This window comes from Rutidosis leptorrhynchoides, chromosome 2 (genome assembly GCF_046630445.1).
Source record: "Rutidosis leptorrhynchoides isolate AG116_Rl617_1_P2 chromosome 2, CSIRO_AGI_Rlap_v1, whole genome shotgun sequence".
In the NCBI taxonomy this organism is placed as follows: domain Eukaryota; kingdom Viridiplantae; phylum Streptophyta; class Magnoliopsida; order Asterales; family Asteraceae; genus Rutidosis; species Rutidosis leptorrhynchoides.
The window spans coordinates 26,521,428-26,539,911 of record NC_092334.1 but is presented as its reverse complement, the minus strand read 5'-3'; the positions used below and the strand labels follow the sequence as shown (position 1 = coordinate 26,539,911).

Below are 18,484 nucleotides of genomic sequence, written 5' to 3'. Positions count from 1 at the left end.
GAAGTTTACGAGATCTGTATGAAGCAACGGATGAAATTCACATGGTTTGCCTTCTAGCTGATCAAGAAAATGTCACATTTGAAGAAGCAATAAGAAATAAGAAATGGAAGGTAGCCATGGATGATGAAATTGCAGCGATCGAAAGAAATTAGACATGGGATCTCGTTGATCTACCAAACGGGCATGAACCCATTGGAGTTAAATGGGTATTCAAGAAAAAAATGAATGCTAAAGGAGAGGTTGAAAGGCATAAAGCAAGGCTTGTTGCAAAGGGTTATGGTCAAAAACATGGGATTGATTATGGTGAAGTTTTTGCACCTGTCACTCGAATGGAGACAATACGTCTGCTCATTTCTCACGCACCACAACACAAGTGGCCTATATATCAAATGGATGTAAAATCTGCATTTTTGAATGGTGTACTTGAAGAAGAGGTGTACATTGAGCAGCCACCGGGTTACTTGAGAGCTGGAAAAGAGAAAAAAGTATTAAAATTAAAGAAGGCTCTCTATGGTTTGAAGCAAGCGCCCCGAGCTTAGAACACCCGAATTGATTCTTATCTCAAGAAGAACGGGTATGATCAATGCCCTTATGAACATGCTCTTTATGTGAAGAAGAATAAAGATAGCCTCTTATTTATTGCCGTATATGTTGATGACATAATATTTACGGGTAATGATGAGAAAATGATAAGGGAATTTAAAGAAGCTATGACAAATGAATTCTAGATGACATATTTGGGAAGGATGAAGTATTTCTTGGGGTTGATAATTTATCAGGATAAATCAGGCATATTTATCTCCCAGGAGGCATATGCTAAAAATATACCGAAGAAAGCAAAAATGGTTGATTGTAATCCCGTGTCTACGCCAATGGAACCAGGACTGAAACTATCCAAATTTGAGGGAGGAAAAAGTGTTGATGCAAATTTGTACCGAAGCTTGGTTGGAATATTAAGATATCTCACTTGTACAAGGCCAGATATCTCATTTAGTGTTGGAGTAATAAGCAGATATATGGAAAATCCTAGGTACACCCACTGGAAGGCACTGAAAAGAATTCTCAGATACATAAAAGGATCATTATCTTTCGGTTTGTTTTACTCAGCCTCAAACGAGTACAAACTGATCGGATTTTCAGACAGCGATTGGCGAGGAGATGTTGATGATAGGAAGAGTACATCAGGCTATGTTTTCTACATGGGCAATACAGCTTTTACTTGGGCATCAAAGAAACAACCCATAGTCACATTATCAACATGTGAAGCCGAATATGTAGCAGCATCATGGTGTGTTTGTCATGCTATTTGGTTGAGAAACTTACTGGGTGAATTGAACTTCAATATGAGTGAAGCAACAGAAATCAGAGTTGATAACAAGTCAGCCATTGAATTGGCTAGAAATCCAGTCCATCACGAAAGGAGCAAGCATATTGATGTGAGATTTCATTTCATTATAGAGCAAGTGCAAACAACAAAAATTCATGTGGAACATGTTGAAAGTCGAGAACAAGCAGCAGATATTCTCACGAAAGCTCTACTAACTAAGTTGTTCGAAAAAGGCAAAAGAATGCTTGGAATGAAGGATGGAAGAGATTTGAGCTTAAGGGAGGAATTTGATAATGTTTAAGCTCAAATGCAGGCTGCTTACTGTTAGTGTTAATGTCCCATGTGTTAATATTATTAGTATGCTGTTAAATGTTCAATGTTGTGTTTTATGTGTCATGTGCGTAGCATGTGGTCATGAAGTCTGTAAGTTGGTTTTATGTGTCATTTATATGTCAAATAAGTGGGACAGCACACAGCAGTTACCAAATTTGTAGGAGTACAAGTAATATCAGTCGATGTTTTGAATTAATGAAGTGGAAAAACATACGGAGTTTTCCAACTGATACATTTTTCTGTGCACTTACATACTTACAATCCAGAAATCAACAACAAAATCACAATAAAAATCATTAACAATTATATGTCTTAATTACTTTGACTAAAAAGTTAAGAACACCCGTTGAGTGATAGATGGATGCTGTATATCCGGAAAACATTACTCATTATACTTGTTTTTTTTTTTTGGTTCGGTGTTTGTAGAATAAATGTGTCCCTTTCTATAGTTAGGTAACACTTCTGTTTCATTTCACTTGGCCTTCTTATATTTGATTAGTTGACAATTAAGTTATTTTTAATTAAATATGAATCAGCAAGTTTAGAAGTCAAATGCAAGTAGTATACAAATCCAATGAAAATGAAAAGATATTCTATAATATTGTTGGAATCCAGAAATGTCATTATCTTAGAAAGGTCATGATTGTCATGGCATTCTTGCCGTAGTTTCTTAGCATTTTCCCAACCCAATCAGGATTCAGCCAGGCTTTTTTTATTTAACGTACTAAGCGATCAGCTTTAATTTACCAGTCGAACTGGTAGTGGTCTGCCTCTCTTAGCGAGAGGTCAGGAGTTTGACTCCGCTTGGCTGCAACATTGCACTCAATGTTATCCCTGACCTGAAGTATCACTAATGTCGCCTTTCGCTTAGTGTGGGGGCAACGGGGAGGGGGGTTTTAACGGCCATGCCCTCGGATTGGTCCGGGTTTCCTCTAGGGCAGTAGTTGGGGGCATGTTATGCAACTATAGGAGATGAACGCGTGAGTGGTTAAGGCCTCCTCAGTGATCCCAAACTGCTGTCCAAAAAAAAAAAAAATTATACAGTTCATATATAATAACTCATTTTCGTAAATGATCACCACATAGGTAAGCATGTAAAACATTATGAACCTCAAAAGATCGATACTGTACTACTGTACGATGATCACTAATCGAATCCTGAGCATTTGGTTTTGAGATTAGTGTTAATTAACATGGAAACATATTGGAGGTGTTAACCTTTTTTCCTAAGGTATTCCCAAATTTCTAAGTCAACATGCAAGATTTATCTTCAAACTATCTCAGTTGAATCAGTCGATATCTTATTGAGGAGGGAAGTGAGAGAACGTGAAAACTACACCAGAAAGTTAGAAAAATCACCAAAATAAATTAGAATAGAATTATTCAAACCGACAGGTGTCTGAAAATCAAGATTTTAAGAAAAAGTCAAAGAATTTAAGCCTTAACTGAATCTTCTATCTCTATATAAACAACACAAGATTCTGCTTGGATACAACCCATCAGTCAATATGGAACACAACAACAACAACACTTTAGTGTTTGTGTTCTTTGTTGGGATAATGGTTTGTGTTCATTTCATGGTTCATTCTGTGAATGCGACAGTAGTACCATCAAATAATTTGATAAACAGAGAACCATATTCAAAAGTTCACTCTAAAGAAACGGTGACGCTTACAAGTATTAGACAAAGATCAGGCCGCAGGAGAAGATTCAGAAAAGAGCGTCGCCTTATTGAACAGCCGGCTGATATATGTGCAGGTATGTTAAGTTGCTACATTTATGTAATTAGTTGAAACCAAAATGTTCATGATTTTGATTATTAATTAACATCAATGCCTACAACATAAATTGTAGGGCCCACATGGCAGGTTAATAAAACAGGAGAAGGTCCATGCCAACAGTTAGTTGTGTGGGTACCAAAGAAAGATGGATTCACTGAGTTTGTAAAAATAGAAAATTCTGAAGTTAAAGGTGGCTTCTCCTTAGCAATATTTTGCTATGCATTACAATTTTTGCCATACAGAGTTCAGCCTATCTTCAAACCGTACGTCAACTACACATGGTATAGTAACGGTAGCTATGATGAACTTCTACATGTCATTGAAGGAACGGTACGTACGTAACCATTTCTGAATATGTATATTCAGAAACTGTATATGTATATTCTGTATCAAATGAGACTTGAACTCACAACGTCTAAATAAATTAGTTAACTCGCTTATTGTTAGACAAAAGCCTTTCAGTTTAAATTGAAAGTGAACAAATATATCAACAATCAGCACAAAGATGATCATGATAACAATACAATGAATGAAAGATATACGAGTTTAACAAAAAAAAAAATTCATTATACTAATTTTCAGACTTGTGAAATGGTTGCGGGTGATGTAACCGTGCGTTCCAGTCGAGCTCAATACGTTGATTTTACGACACCTTATCTAAGCTCTGAAGTTTATGTGCTTGTTCATGGATCACTTGCATGGAACCAAACGTTGTGGACATTTCTAAGACCTTTTACTAAGAGATTGTGGTTCGCAATAGTCGGCATGTGTATTTATATTGGAGTAGCAGTCTCTATTTTGGAATATCGTGCAGACAACCCAAAATTTACAGCATCCTATAAGACAATCAGAATGATCATATGGTTCCCGGTTTCTACGTTCTTCTTCAATGAAGGTATTGTTTCAAACCATACCAAGATAGCTTAGTGTTTGGAGTCATAATATTCTTAAAAAGGTCTCGCGCGTTTCAAACCTCATTAGCAGCTTATTTTGAGGTGGGCAGGAAAGGGGTTGAAAACGTTCCACGGAATAACCCGGATAGACCGAGTACATATGTGTAAAAATACTTCTCCACCCGGCTAGCCATAATAGGGAAAACATTTTCCTTTTACCCTCTTTTCTAGCAACAATATTGATATAAGACCACTCCCGGTTCAATTTTGGGCGTTACGCATTTGAGCTGGCAGCCCACAATGCCCCACGACACTGTGGGGCGTTGTCAGGAAAAGTTGTGCGAGGCGTGGTAGATTAAACCACGGGTGTGTTGGAGATATGGAGAACTTTAAACAATTAGAGGGAAGATTCCAGGAAACTCATACGAAGATTCCACGAAGTTGTTAGGAAACTCACACGTAGCTTCCACGAAGTTGTGAGGAAATTCACACGTAGCCTCCACGAAGCTGTCAGGAAACTCACATGTAGCCTCCATGAAGCTGTCAGGAAACTCACATGAAGCTTCAAGGAATTGTTTTTAGCTTACTCCTTAAACCATTCTATAAATAGACCCTCTTGTAACTCATTGTAAACACACCACAAATATTCAGTAAATACATTCGCTAGTTGGTCCGTGGACTAAAGCAATCACAACGATTGCATATAACCACGTTATCTCTTGTGTCAATTTACATTTCTTGCATTTATAATCTTTCGTTCATTAAGTGGGTTAGTAATCTTGTAGAATTACTATCGGTGAGTGATCTTGTTGAATCATTTGCGTTGTTTTGGGTCCTAATATCCTTACAACTGGTATCAGAGCACAAGATTTCATTAAGGGAACGATGATGACGGAAGACGGAAAGTTTAGAATCGGCCGATTCGATGGGAGAGACTTTGGCTTTTGGAAGATGCAAATTGAAGATTACTTGTATCAAAAGAAGCTACATCAACCTCTGTTAGAGACCAATCCCGAAAGCATGAGCGATGCCGATTGGACGCTTTTGGATCGTCAAGCTTTGGGTGCGATTCGTCTTTCACTTGCTAAGAACGTTGCATACAATGTTGTGAATGAGAAGACGACGTTTGCTTGCTTAAAAGCACTCTCTAACATGTATGAGAAACCTACCGCTTCTAATAAGGTTTTTCTCATGCGAAAATTATTCAATACGAAGATGAAGGAAGGTACGAGTGCAACGGATCATATCAATGAGTTTAACAACATCATGTCGAGGTTAACATCGGTGGATATTGTGTTTGATGATGAGTTAAAGGCACTAATCTTGCTTTCATCATTACCGGAAAGTTGGTCGGGTACGGCTACCGCAGTTAGTAGCTCTATGGGAACTACTAAGCTAGCGTTTGAAGGAATAAGGGATTTGATTCTTGGTGAAGATACTCGTAGGAGAAACTTGGGGGAATCAACATCCGGTTCCTTGTTAAGTACCGACAATCGTGGTAGGAAATTTGATCGCGGTGAGAAGAAGGGTAGAAAGAAGTCTAAGAAGAGGTATTCATCGAAAGATAGAAGTGAAGCTGTTTGTTGGGGTTGCAATCAATAAGGACACTTTCAAAGGAATTGTAAAAATGGTCCGGCGAAAGGTGTGAACTTGACCGAGGAATAAAGTGATGATGCACTTTTATGTAGTGTTGAAAATTCTATGGAGTCTTGGATTTTGGATTCGGGAGCTTCGTTTCTTGCTACTCATGTCAAAAGCATGATGAAGAATTTTCGTTCATATCAAGGCAAGGTGAGATTGGCGGACGACAAACAACTCAATATAGAGGGCATTGGAGATGTTGTATTGAAGACTACTCTTGGCTCTAATTGGACCTTGGAAAACGTAAGGTACATTCCTAAATTAAAAAGGAAACTTATTTCGGTTGGTCAATTAGATGATGAAGGTAACGCGGTTACTTTTGAAAACCGCCAATGGAAGGTGGTTAAGGGTAGTTGTATTGTGGCCCGTGGACATAAAAGGGGAACTCTTTATATGGTTGAAGTGTTTGATGAAGACACGGTGGTTGCTACGGTTAATGTTGTGTCCGAATCAACTCTATGGCACCGAAGACTCGGGCATATGAGTGAGAAGGGTATAAGATGCTTGTTTCGAGTGGGAGAATTCCGGATTTGAAAAAGGTAGAACTTGGGTTTTGCGAACCATGTGTATATGGGAAGCAAAAGAAGGTGACTTTTGGGAAATTAGGGAATGCACCTAAGTTGGAGAAATTGGAGCTCGTTCATACGGATGTGTTTGGTCCAACCAATGTAGAATCACATGGAGGTTCTCGCTATTATGTCACCTTCATTGACGAATCCACTCGAAAGGTATGAGTTTATTTTCTTAAAGCTAAATCCGATGTATTTAATACTTTTGTGAAGTGGAAAGCTATGGTAGAAAATGAGACTAATTTGAAAGTCAAGTGCTTGAAGTCGGATAATGGAGGGGAATATGGTAGTCTTGAGTTTAAAGACCATTGTGCAAAGCTCGGTATTAGAATGTTGAAAACAGTACCTGAAACACCGCAACACAATGGGGTCGCTGAACATATGAATCGTACGTTAAATGAAAGGGCTAAGAGTATGAGACTACATGCCGGTTTGCGTAAGATGTTTTGGGCAGATGCAGTTAATACGGTAGCTTATTTGATAAACAGGGGACCCTCAACACCATTGGGTTTCCGAATTCCCGAGGAAGAATGGCAAGGTAAGAAGGTGAGTTATAATCACCTTAGGATCTTTGGTTGTAATGCTTATGTGAAGACCAAAGATGCGGATAGAGACAAGCTTGAAGCTAAGTCAAAGGAGTGTATTTTCGTAGGCTACGGGTCGGATGAAATGGGCTATCGTTGTTGGGATAACGAGGCTAGAAAAGTAATTCGTTCTCGTGATGTTACTTTTGATGAAGATTCGGTCTATGGCAAACCGGAAACGGGGAGTCCTAAACCGGGTCATGTTACTTTTGACGATGTTTCTATTGATGATCTTACTGGTTCTAGTGGGAGTACGGGAAACAATGAATTACCAACAAACGGTAAGGCGTCAGAAAATGCTAATGATGGGGATGGTTCGGAAAGCGGTGATGATTCCGAATATAGTGCGAGTTCTAGTGATGAGGAGGACACAAATGAAACCGGTCCAACCATTTCGGTTGCTCCTACACTAAGACGCTCGACTAGAGTGCCCAAACCTAATCCTAGGTATTCTCCATCAGCAAACTACTTGCTCTATACCGAGAATGGTGAACCCGAAAGTTACTTTGAGGCAAGAAAGACAAAAGAATCCATACAATAGGAGCTTGCCATGAAAGAAGAGATGGGGTCACTTGAGAAGAATAAAACTTGGTCACTAGTGAAGTTACCTCATGATAAAAGGGTGGTGCAAAGTAAATGGTGTATCGAATCAAGAATGAGTTGGATGGCAAGAAAAGGTACAAGGCTCGTTTGGTGGTTAAAGGCTTTCAACAAAAGAAAGGAGTTGACTACCAAGAGATATTTTCACTGGTGGTGAAGATGACTACTATTCGTTTGGTACTTTCTATGGTTGCATCCGAGGACTTACATCTAGAGCAACTAGATGTGAAGACCGCATTCTTACATGGTAACCTTGATGAAGAGATCTATATGAGGCAACCTGAGGGCTTTGAGGTAAATGGTAAAGAGAAGTGGGTTTGTAAGCTAAAGAAAAGTTTGTATGGATTGAAGCAAGCACCTCAGCAATGGTACTTGAAGTTTGAAGAGTTTATGAAGAAGATTGGTTTTTTAAGATGTGAAGCGGATCACTGTTGCTACTTGAAGAAATTCAAGTCTTCTTACATAATCTTATTGTTGTATGTTGATGACATGTTACTTGAAGGTTCCAACATGTTCGAAATCAACAAGTTGAAGGGATTACTTACCCATGAGTTCGAGATGAAAGATCTTGGTGGTGCTAGACAAATACTTGGCATGAGTATTGTGCATGATCGTGTGAAGGGTACTCTATACTTGTCTCAATCCAAATATATTGAGAAAGTTGTAGAGAGGTTTAACATGGAAAATTCAAAGGCTCGTTCTATGCCTTTGGGTAGCACGATAAAGCTATCGAAAAGTCAATCACCTAAAACGGAAGAAGACAAAATGGAGATGGAAAAGGTTCCATATGCATCAGCCGTGGGTAGTGTTATGTATGCCATGGTTTGTACAAGACCTTATATTGCTCACGCAGTGGGAGTTGTAAGTCGTTATATGTCTAATATGGGGAAAGAGCATTGGGAAGCGGTTAAATGGTTACTTCGTTATTTGAAAGGTACTTCTAATATGGGATTGTGCTTCTCTAAAAGCAATGTCATACTTAGAGGTTATGCGGATGCTAATTTGGGTGGATGTGACAATTCGGGGAAAAGCACTACGGGTTATGTTTTCACAATAGGAAAGACGTCGGTTAGTTGGATGTCTCGACTACAAAAGAGTGTTGCTTTATCAACCACCGAAGCCGAATATATGGCTATTGCAGAAGCTTCTAAAGAGCTTGTTTGGTTGAAAAACTTCTTAGGTGAGTTGGGTAAAAGACAAGACTATTGCGTCTTGAATTGTGATAATCAAAGTGCGGTTCATCTTGGGAAGAATCCGGTGTTTCATAGTCGTACGAAACACATCAATATAAGGTATCATTTTATTCGACAACATATAAATGATGGTACTTTATTATTGGAGAAAATCCTTGATACGAAGAATCCTGCTGATATGTTTACTAAGGTTGTTACGACAGAGAAATTGAGGTTTTGCATTACCTCAATTGGTCTTCTAATGAATTAATGAGAGAAGACCCCAACTAGAGAATTGGAGAGTTAATGTTTCAATTCTAACAAGTATTGTTGAAGACCTTGTATCGAAAGTCTGCTCATCCGAAGTATGTGTTGAGTGTGCGTGTCCCAAATGGAGTTTGGCGGTATAATGGTGGTTTAACGTTCTTGGTTAGATCATTGATATTTTGGGTTGACGAAGGTTGGGTTTGTTCAAAGTCTCCAAGTGGGAGATTGTTGGAGATGTGAAGAACTTTAAACAATTAGAGGGAAGATTCCAGGAAACTCACACGAAGATTCCACGAAGTTGTTAGGAAACTCACACGTAGCTTCCACAAAGTTGTGAGGAAATTCACACGTAGCTTCCATGAAGATGTCAGGAAACTCACATGTAGCCTCCATGAAGCTGTCAGGAAACTCACATGAAGCTTCAAGGAATTGTTTTTAGCTTACTCCTTAAACCATTCTATAAATAGACCCTCTTGTAACTCATTGTAAACACACCACAAATATTCAGTAAATACATTCTCTAGTTGGTCCGTGGACTAAAGCAATCACAATGATTGCATATAACCATGTTATCTCTTGTGTCAATTTACATTTCTTGCATTTATAATCTTTCGTTCATTAAGTGGGTTAGTAATCTTGTAGAATTACTATCGGTGAGTGATCTTGTTGAATCACTTGCGTTGTTTTGGGTCCTAATATCCTTACAGGGTGAAACAACGATATTTAAAGGAATGTGATCGGTTGAATTCATACAACATGCATCACAACATGCAATTCAACATCCCATTCTGCGTTGTTTCTACTTCATGTACGGAACAAGATACAACATCATTCACAAACTTGTACATCATGTTGACATAATTGTACTTCATTTATATATTGTTGTGATTTAACGCACGTTCAAGACCCGAGAAATTAATAGAACAATTAAGCAATAAATAAAGACACAAGGATTTACGTGGTTCGGCGTGAGGCCTAGTCCACGGGCGGAAGCAGAGATGAATTTTACTAGCAAATATGGCAAACCCGAGGTTACAATGTATCACTCTAATCTAGTCTCCGAAAATACTAATGAAGTATTTGGACCACTCACTAGATTATTACACTTCCCTCACTCTATAATGTTTCTCACTAGAACAAGACTAATTAACTCTTTTTCTTAATACTTTTACAAGAGTTATTAGTGAACTCTTCCAAGTATGTAATATTTGAGATGGGATATGTGAAGAATGGGATGATCAATATAACGGCTTCTCTTCTTCTTTTATAGTAGAGAATGGTTGGTGAAGGCTAGTGTGAATCACCAGACTTTAATATGGCCATCATTCTAATTTCCATGTGCATGCAAAATATCAAAGTAGCCGTATAGTTGAATTTGACTTTCATATATGGCATGCAATTCTAGAATGAGAATTGAGCCAAATAAAAAACATGTGGTATTATTACCACCGTCCAACAAATCTCCACCTTGGCGAACATTCCATTCATTTGATATCTGTTATCAATCTCTGCTTCCTGTCAGCCCTCTCGGGCTCATCACTTTCTTCGAACGCCCACCAAGTCCAAACAATGTTCGAACTTGTTTGTAGTAACGGGCTTAGTCAACATATCTGCCAGATTATCTGCCATACCAATCTTCTTGACCATTATAACTCCTTCAGATACGACTTTACGAATAAAGTGATACCGTACATCAATGTGTTTGGTTCTCTCATGATACACTTGGTTTTTAGTCAAATGTATGGCACTCTGGCTATCACAATGCACCACAGTTTCGTCCTGTTGCAAACCCAGATCACCAACCAAACCCCTCAGCCACTTTGCTTCTTTCACACCCTTAGTCAGATCCATGTATTCCGCTTCAGTTGTTGACAAAGAAACCGTCGATTGTAATGTTGCTTTCCAACTAATAGCACATCTTCCGAGAGTAAAAACATAACCAGTCTGAGACCTCCTCCGATCCAAATCACCAGCATAGTCTGAATCAACGTATCCGGTAACATTAGTATTACCACCGCTATTAAATACTAAGCCAATATCAGTTGTCCCTTTGAGGTACTGAAGGATCCATTGCACCGCTTTCCAATGAGCTTTCCCTGGACAATCCATAAATCTACTCACCACGCTTACCGCCTGTGCAATATCCGGTCTAATACATACCATAGCATACATGATGCTACCCACAGCACTAGCATATGGAACATGTGACATATGCTCCACCTCCTCCTCAGTTTCCGGTGACAATACCGATGAAAGTTTGAAATGTGCAGCAAGTGGAGTACAAACTGGTTTGGGGTTATCCATCCCAAAATGCTGAAGAACCTTCTCAATATATTTCTTTTGTGACAAATACAATTTTCCTTCACGTCTATCTCTGATAATCTCCATTCCCAATATCTTCTTAGCTGCACCCAAATCTTTCATCTCAAACTCACTTTTGAGTTGAGATTTTAACAGATCGATCTCTGATATGTTTTTCGAAGCAATCAACATATCATCCACATATAACAGTAAATAAACGTACGACCCATCAGGAAGCTTCTTGTGATATACGCAACTATCATAATCACTCCGCGAGTAACATTTACTAGTCATGAATACGTCAAACCGCTTATACCATTGTCGAGGTGATTGCTTCAAGCCATATAATGACTTTTTCAGCAAACAAGCATAATCTTCCTTTCCTTTGACCACAAATCCCTCTGGCTGGCGCATAAAGATCCATTCCTCTAACTCACCATGTAAGAATGCCATCTTGACATCTAGTTGTTGCAGCTCCATATCAAGTAAAGCAACCATGGCAAGTAACACGCGAATAGATGTATGCTTTATGACCGGTGAGAAAACTTCATTAAAGTCAACTCCCTCTCTCTGAGTAAAGCCTTTTGCTACAAGGCGTGCTTTGAATCTTTCATTTTCTACACCCGGAATTCCGTCCTTCTTCTTGAAGATCCATTTGCATCCAACAATCTTCTGACCTTTAGGCGGTTTCATTAGCTCCCACGTATGATTCTTATAAAGAGACTCCATCTCTTCATTCATAGCTATAGACCACTTTGTAGATTCTGGGCCACTAATAGCTTCACGATATGTAGCAGGTTCTTGGACCTCTATATCTTCTGCCATACTCAGGGCATAAGCTACCAAACCTGCATGCCCAAACCGTTGTGGTGGTTTTATTGCTCGTCGTTCTCTATCTCTTGCTAGATTATAATTCTGTAGATCATGTTGCTCATCTGACTGATCTTCTGGTGTCATTTGATCAACACCAGAGTCACATCTTCTACAATGGGCTCGACAGGAGTATTTTGTACTACTCCTTGTGGAACTTCTATTTCTTGCTCCACCTGCTCTTCAACTTCGCGACCTTTTTCAGCAACTACTTGTTCCTCCTTTGTCTTTTTCAACATAGCAGACTCATCAAATATCACATCCCTGCTGATAAGAAATCGGGATGATTTACCATCAGGGCACCACAATCTATAACCCTTCACCCCATCTGCATACCCTAGAAATATGCATCTTTTGGCCCTTAGCTCAAGTTTACCATCTTTCACATGAGCATAAGCAGGACAACCAAATATCTTCAAATCACTGTAACTTGCAGGGGAACCTAACCATTTCTCCAAAGGAGTTTGACAATCAATTGCCGTTGATGGAGACCGATTTACCAAATAACAAGCTGTATTGACAGCTTTAGCGCAAAATATATTTGGTAATTTTGCATTTGAGAGCATACACCTCGCTCGCTCAAGGAGCATTCTATTCATCCGTTCTGCAACGCCATTTTGTTATGGTGTAAACCGCACTGTGTGGTGTCTCACAATGCCTTCATTCTTGCAGAACTCATTGAATTCGCCTTTGCAGAATTCCAGTCCATTGTCAGTTCTCAAGCGCTTAATGAACTTTCCAGTATGCTTCTCTATCATCATCTTCCATTGCTTGAAATTGACAAAGACTTCATCCTTACTTTTAAGGATATAAACCCACACTCTTCTTGAATAGTCATCAATAAAGGTTAACATGTATCTCGCACCACCTTTTGAAGGAACAGGAGATGGACCCCAAAGATCTGAATGGATATAATCCAAAGTACCTTTCGTCCTATGAACGGCTGTGCCAAACTTTATTTGGCTCTGTTTTCCGAATACACAGTGCTCGCAGAATTCCAATTTTCCGATATTCTGACCACACAGCAAACCTCGTTTACTAAGCTCCATCATTCATCTCTCGCTCATGTGCCCAAGGCGCATGTGCCATAACTTGGTGGTATCTACATCTTTAGCCGATGAAGAAACTCCAGATGCACCATTAACCGTGCTACCTTTTAACAGGTAAAGGCCATTACACCTTTCACCTTTCATCACGACAAGTGCACCTCTAGAGACTTTTAGTACTCCACCTCGGGCTCGATACTCGCAGCCGATGGAGTCCAGCGTACCCAAAGAAATAAGATTCTTCTTCAATTCTGGAACATGCCTGACATCTGTCAACATCCTCACCGTGCCATCATACATCTTGATTTGGATCGTTCCTATGCCAACAACCTTACAAGCTACATCGTTTCCCATAAGGACTTTACCACCATTTATTTGTTGATAGGTAGTAAACCAGTTCCTAATAGGACACATATGATAAGAACAACCCGAGTCAAGAATCCACTCATTACTTGAGAGGCCATCGGTAACACTAAGAACATTTGCACCATCAGAATCATTTTCTGCACCCGCGGAAACTTTATCGGCTCCCGCTGCATTCCAAGTCTCTCTTTTTCCTTTTAATTCTGGACAGTCTCTACGCATGTGACCTTCCTTGTGATAATTGTAACATTAATCTTTCTAGATCTTGGTTTCGATCTAGAACGACCTTTGTTGTTACTACTTGATGCTCTATCGTTACGTCTTCCTCTTGCCACCAAACCTTCTGCACTTTCTTCCAGATAATCCGCCGAGGATTTCTTCCTTAACTCGCTAGAGTTTAAGGTAGATTTGACATCCTCCATGGAAATAGTTTTTCTACTATATAGTAGAGTTGTAACCAAATGCTCGTATGATTTTGGCAAGGAACATAAGAAAATTAACGATTGATCTTTATCATCAATTTTCACACCAATATTATTCAAGTCCAAAATTATTTTATTGAACTCATCGATGTGATCATTTAGTGAACCTTCTTTCATCCGAAGAGTATACAACCGTTGTTTTATATACAACCGGTTCGTGAGACTCTTAGTCATATAAAGAGTTTCTAGTTGTCTCCAAAGTCCAGCCGGTGTGGTTTTTGCCGCAACTTCTCTAAGCACACAATCGGTAAGATTTAGAATAATCATGCCATGTGCCTTTTCCAGAAGTTCATCCTTTTCTTCATCTGTCAACTTTTCGGGTAGATGTTCTCTCCCTTTCAAAGCTAACAAATAAACTTGTTGGCTCAGTAGAGCCCGCATCTTCATTCGCCAAAGACCAAAATCGTTCTGGCCATTAAATTTCTCTACGTCAGACCTTATTATCATCATCTTGTATATTTAATCACAGCTATAGCTCTGATACCAGTTTGTTGTGATTTAACGCACTTTCAAGACCCGAGAAATTAATAGAACAATTAAGCAATAAATAAAGACACAAGGATTTACGTGGTTCTGCGTGAGGCCTAGTCCACGGGCGGAAGCAGAGATGAATTTTACTAGCAAATATGGCAAACCCGAGGTTATAATGTATCACTCTAATCTAGGCTCCGAAAATACTAATGAAGTATTTGGACCACTCACTAGATTATTACACTTCCCTCACTCTATAATGTTTCTCACTAGAACAAGACTAATTAAATCTTTCTCTTAATACTTTTACAAGAGTTATTAGTGAACTCTTCCAAGTATGTAATATTTGGGATGGGATATGTGAAGAATGGGATGATCAATATAACAGCTTCTCTTCTTCTTTTATAGTAGAGAATGGTTGGTGAAGGCTTGTGTGAATCACCAGACTTTAATATGGCCATCATTCTAATTTCCATGTGCATGCAAAATATCAAAGTAGCCGTATAGTTGAATTTGACTTTCATATATGGCATGCAATTCTAGAATGAGAATTGAGCCAAATAAAAAACATGTGGTATTATTACCACCGTCCAACATATATATATTTTTAAATAAATATAAAATTAATTATATAAATATAAAATTAAAACTAGAATGCCATATCACTAACACTCCCCACAACACTCTCTCACAACACTACCACAGAGACCCTATTTTTACACAACACTGGCACGCTAACGTAGTTAGCCCCTATAACTCCTCAACACTACAACATTTTAATTTACCACAATAGAAGGTCTTATGCAAACATTGCATTCTCATTATTGTTGTTATTTTTTGTTTTTGCAGGGAAGATAGTCAATAGGAACTCTAAAGTTGTGCTGGTTATGTGGTTAAGTATGATTTTCATTGTAGTTCAGATTTTTACAGCTACGTTGTCCTCATGGTTGACACTCGATCAACTGCGTCCGAAATTGCCTTCTAATTATGAAAGCGTCGGATATCAAGATGGTTCCTTTCTGAGAGATTTTATAAAGAATAAATACATGTGCAATGACACAAATTTAGTTGCCCTGCATAGCGCTGAAGAATATAAAACTGCTCTGTCCAGCGGCAACGTTACTGCAGTGTTCGATGAACTCCCGTACATTGAACTCTTTCTTGCAAAGTATGGCTCGGATTATACGAAGTTTGGACCAATAAACCAGGAATCCGGAATTGCATTTGTAAGTCTCTTCATAAACTAACAAATTTTTACTCTTGTATACACTTGTTGGCATAAATTTTCAACGCTAACAAGTTTAATCATCCAGGCATTTCCACTTGGATCTCCTATGTTACAGAATTTTACGAGGGCAGTCATAAATGTTACTGAAAGTGATGTCCTGATGGAAATGAAGAAAAAATACTTGGGGTTTCATGCTCCTGATGAATCACAACCTAATCAAACTCTACCAAAAAGTCTTGATATTCAGAGTTTTATTGGACTGTTCATATTAATGGGGACTGCTTCTATAGCGGCTATTATCTGTTCAGAAATCTCCCTTCGGCGAGCAAACAAAAAAGTCCTCCCTGCATCGCTGGATGACTAGATTCATCTATGACATATGTTCAATTCATCATGTGAAGTTTTGACCTTCTGAAATCGAAGATGAACCCTAAGAGGTTAAAGAAGAAACGGTCTTATTACTTATTAGTATGTGAGTTATTTTTCTAGCACTAAATGTTACCTAAAATGTCATATTAGTGTACTTTTTAGTATGAACATGCATTAATGTAGGTGTGTGTTGTTATTGTACATACAGTGAACTAGCACTAGTGTGGTCTACCCTGATTGTATATGCAATATATATGTATATGTTAAAATGGATATATATGCAACATCTATGTATAAAATTGAATAGTGTTTCTTTAAGGAAATGGTGAATCTTTTTTGTTAGTCTTTAGCAACCATCGGATGACATAGTATAGTTCCCACTGCAACAAAAGTCAAGAAAGTACATAACAATATACTAAGAGTATTATTTTAAGAGAATTCTATGAATAAAATATTGCCATAGTTGTGTCTCAGAATCTTTCAATTTGCAATTATGTGCCGTCATTAGGTATAGTATTTCTACCAACGGGCATCTAAAAACGAGAGTGAATGGTTCACATCGAATGCTGAACCATTCAGCATTTAGCGCGTTTATTTCTGACCTCTGAATGAAGCTGAATGGTTCAGCATTCAGTGCTGAACCATTCAGATTTGAAACACTCTCTTAACCATTAACCATTAAGAGTCTACATTGTACTTCATACTTAAATCATACCCAGAACGTACAGTTATCAAACAATTTTATATTGAACATTTTATTCATTTAAAACGTTAATAAGATAATTTTGCTTCATTCATAGCGTTCATTCAAGATGATTATCAAACAACTTTTTATCCTTCACAACTAAGTACACTAAGAACCTTTGAATAATTTAAGAATATTAATAATTCAACGCTTAATCATTCATGTTGGTCCATAATCCCGAGTTCTATATTGTAATAAGTTCTATTTGTATTACCGTTTACATTTCAGTCGTGTATGAACATTGTCATTGATAATTTGTGTTTGATATTGATTAAGCAATGACGTTAAATGGTTTAGAGCTGATTGGTTGGCAGCTCAGAACATCGACCGATGGTAGGGACCATCGGTCAAGGGACAAACACCATCGGCCGAAGGTCAGAGACCATCGACCGATGGACACTGTAAGTATATATAAATAGGGAAGTTGGGTTTCATTCATAGGTTACAAACCCTACACCCTTTAGCCGACGTTGTTCGTTCTTGCAGTTGTCCTAGACCAAACCCCAACCGAATACACATTCCTAGGCGTCGATTCCGTCAACATTAGTTGGTATTATTGATCCCAAAGAGTCTAAGTATTCGTTAAAATTATAAATTAGTGATTTCCACCTCTAATCTTGTTAGTACGATGAATCTAAGATCCTATTACATCTACAAAGTGGTATCAGAGCCGTGGTTAGCTGATTTAATAATTTTTAATCGTTTAAAGTGTTTTGGTTTTTAGGGTTTTTGGTCAAAACGGGTTTTGCATCAAAAGTTAAAATTTTTACTTGTTAATTTTGTGTTTTTGTGTTTCGTTTAGCATGTGGGTGTGTTATCTAAGTTTCCGTCAGATTAGTTTGTGTTTTGGACGTCAAAATTTTGTCAAAATCGAAGTCTAAGTGAAAACCCTAGTTTTTCCTGCCCAGATTTCATAAGAACTACCCTCGGCCGATAGTCATTGACCATCGACCGTTCGTCTAGACCATTGACCGTTAGTCAACCTAGTTACAACCGATCGTCTCTTACAGAACCGGAGGACCGTTTGTCATATCTTAGAGCAGTTTGTCTTTACCTACGACCGTTCGTCCTTAGACCTTCGACTGTTCGTCCAATACCATCGGCCGATAGTACTTTTCATCGACCGAAGGACTCGTAAATGACATACTGCTTGATCATAATCTACCATCGGCCGTAAGACTTAGTCTACCGACCGACCGTCACTGACCATCGACCGATAGTCACTGTCCATCGGCCGACAGTCTTTTTAAACAGAATCAAAAATCACATCTAATTAATTAAAATGTCGGATACTAATGAACAAGTGGCTAACGAATACAGTGCTTTGGTGATTGCTCCTGGACTACAAAAGTTAATACTTTCCGAAAGCAAATCCGGAACTTCTAATAAGGTTCCAAAACTTGATAATTTGAAAGACTTTTTGGACTGGAAAATGAGGTTTA

At 38.5% G+C, this 18,484-nt stretch overlaps 1 protein-coding gene across 1 annotated transcript; it reads left to right on the top strand.

The window, feature by feature from the left end:
• Positions 1-3,168: 3,168 nt before the first annotated feature.
• Positions 3,169-16,524, top strand: LOC139887726 (glutamate receptor 2.5-like). The gene is made up of 5 exons (XM_071870788.1): positions 3,169-3,418; positions 3,515-3,771; positions 3,889-4,336; positions 15,550-15,926; positions 16,014-16,524. Exons 1-5 carry the CDS (start codon positions 3,169-3,171, stop codon positions 16,290-16,292), a joined length of 1,611 nt encoding a protein of 536 aa, XP_071726889.1. The 3' UTR covers positions 16,293-16,524.
• Positions 16,525-18,484: the final 1,960 nt, after the last annotated feature.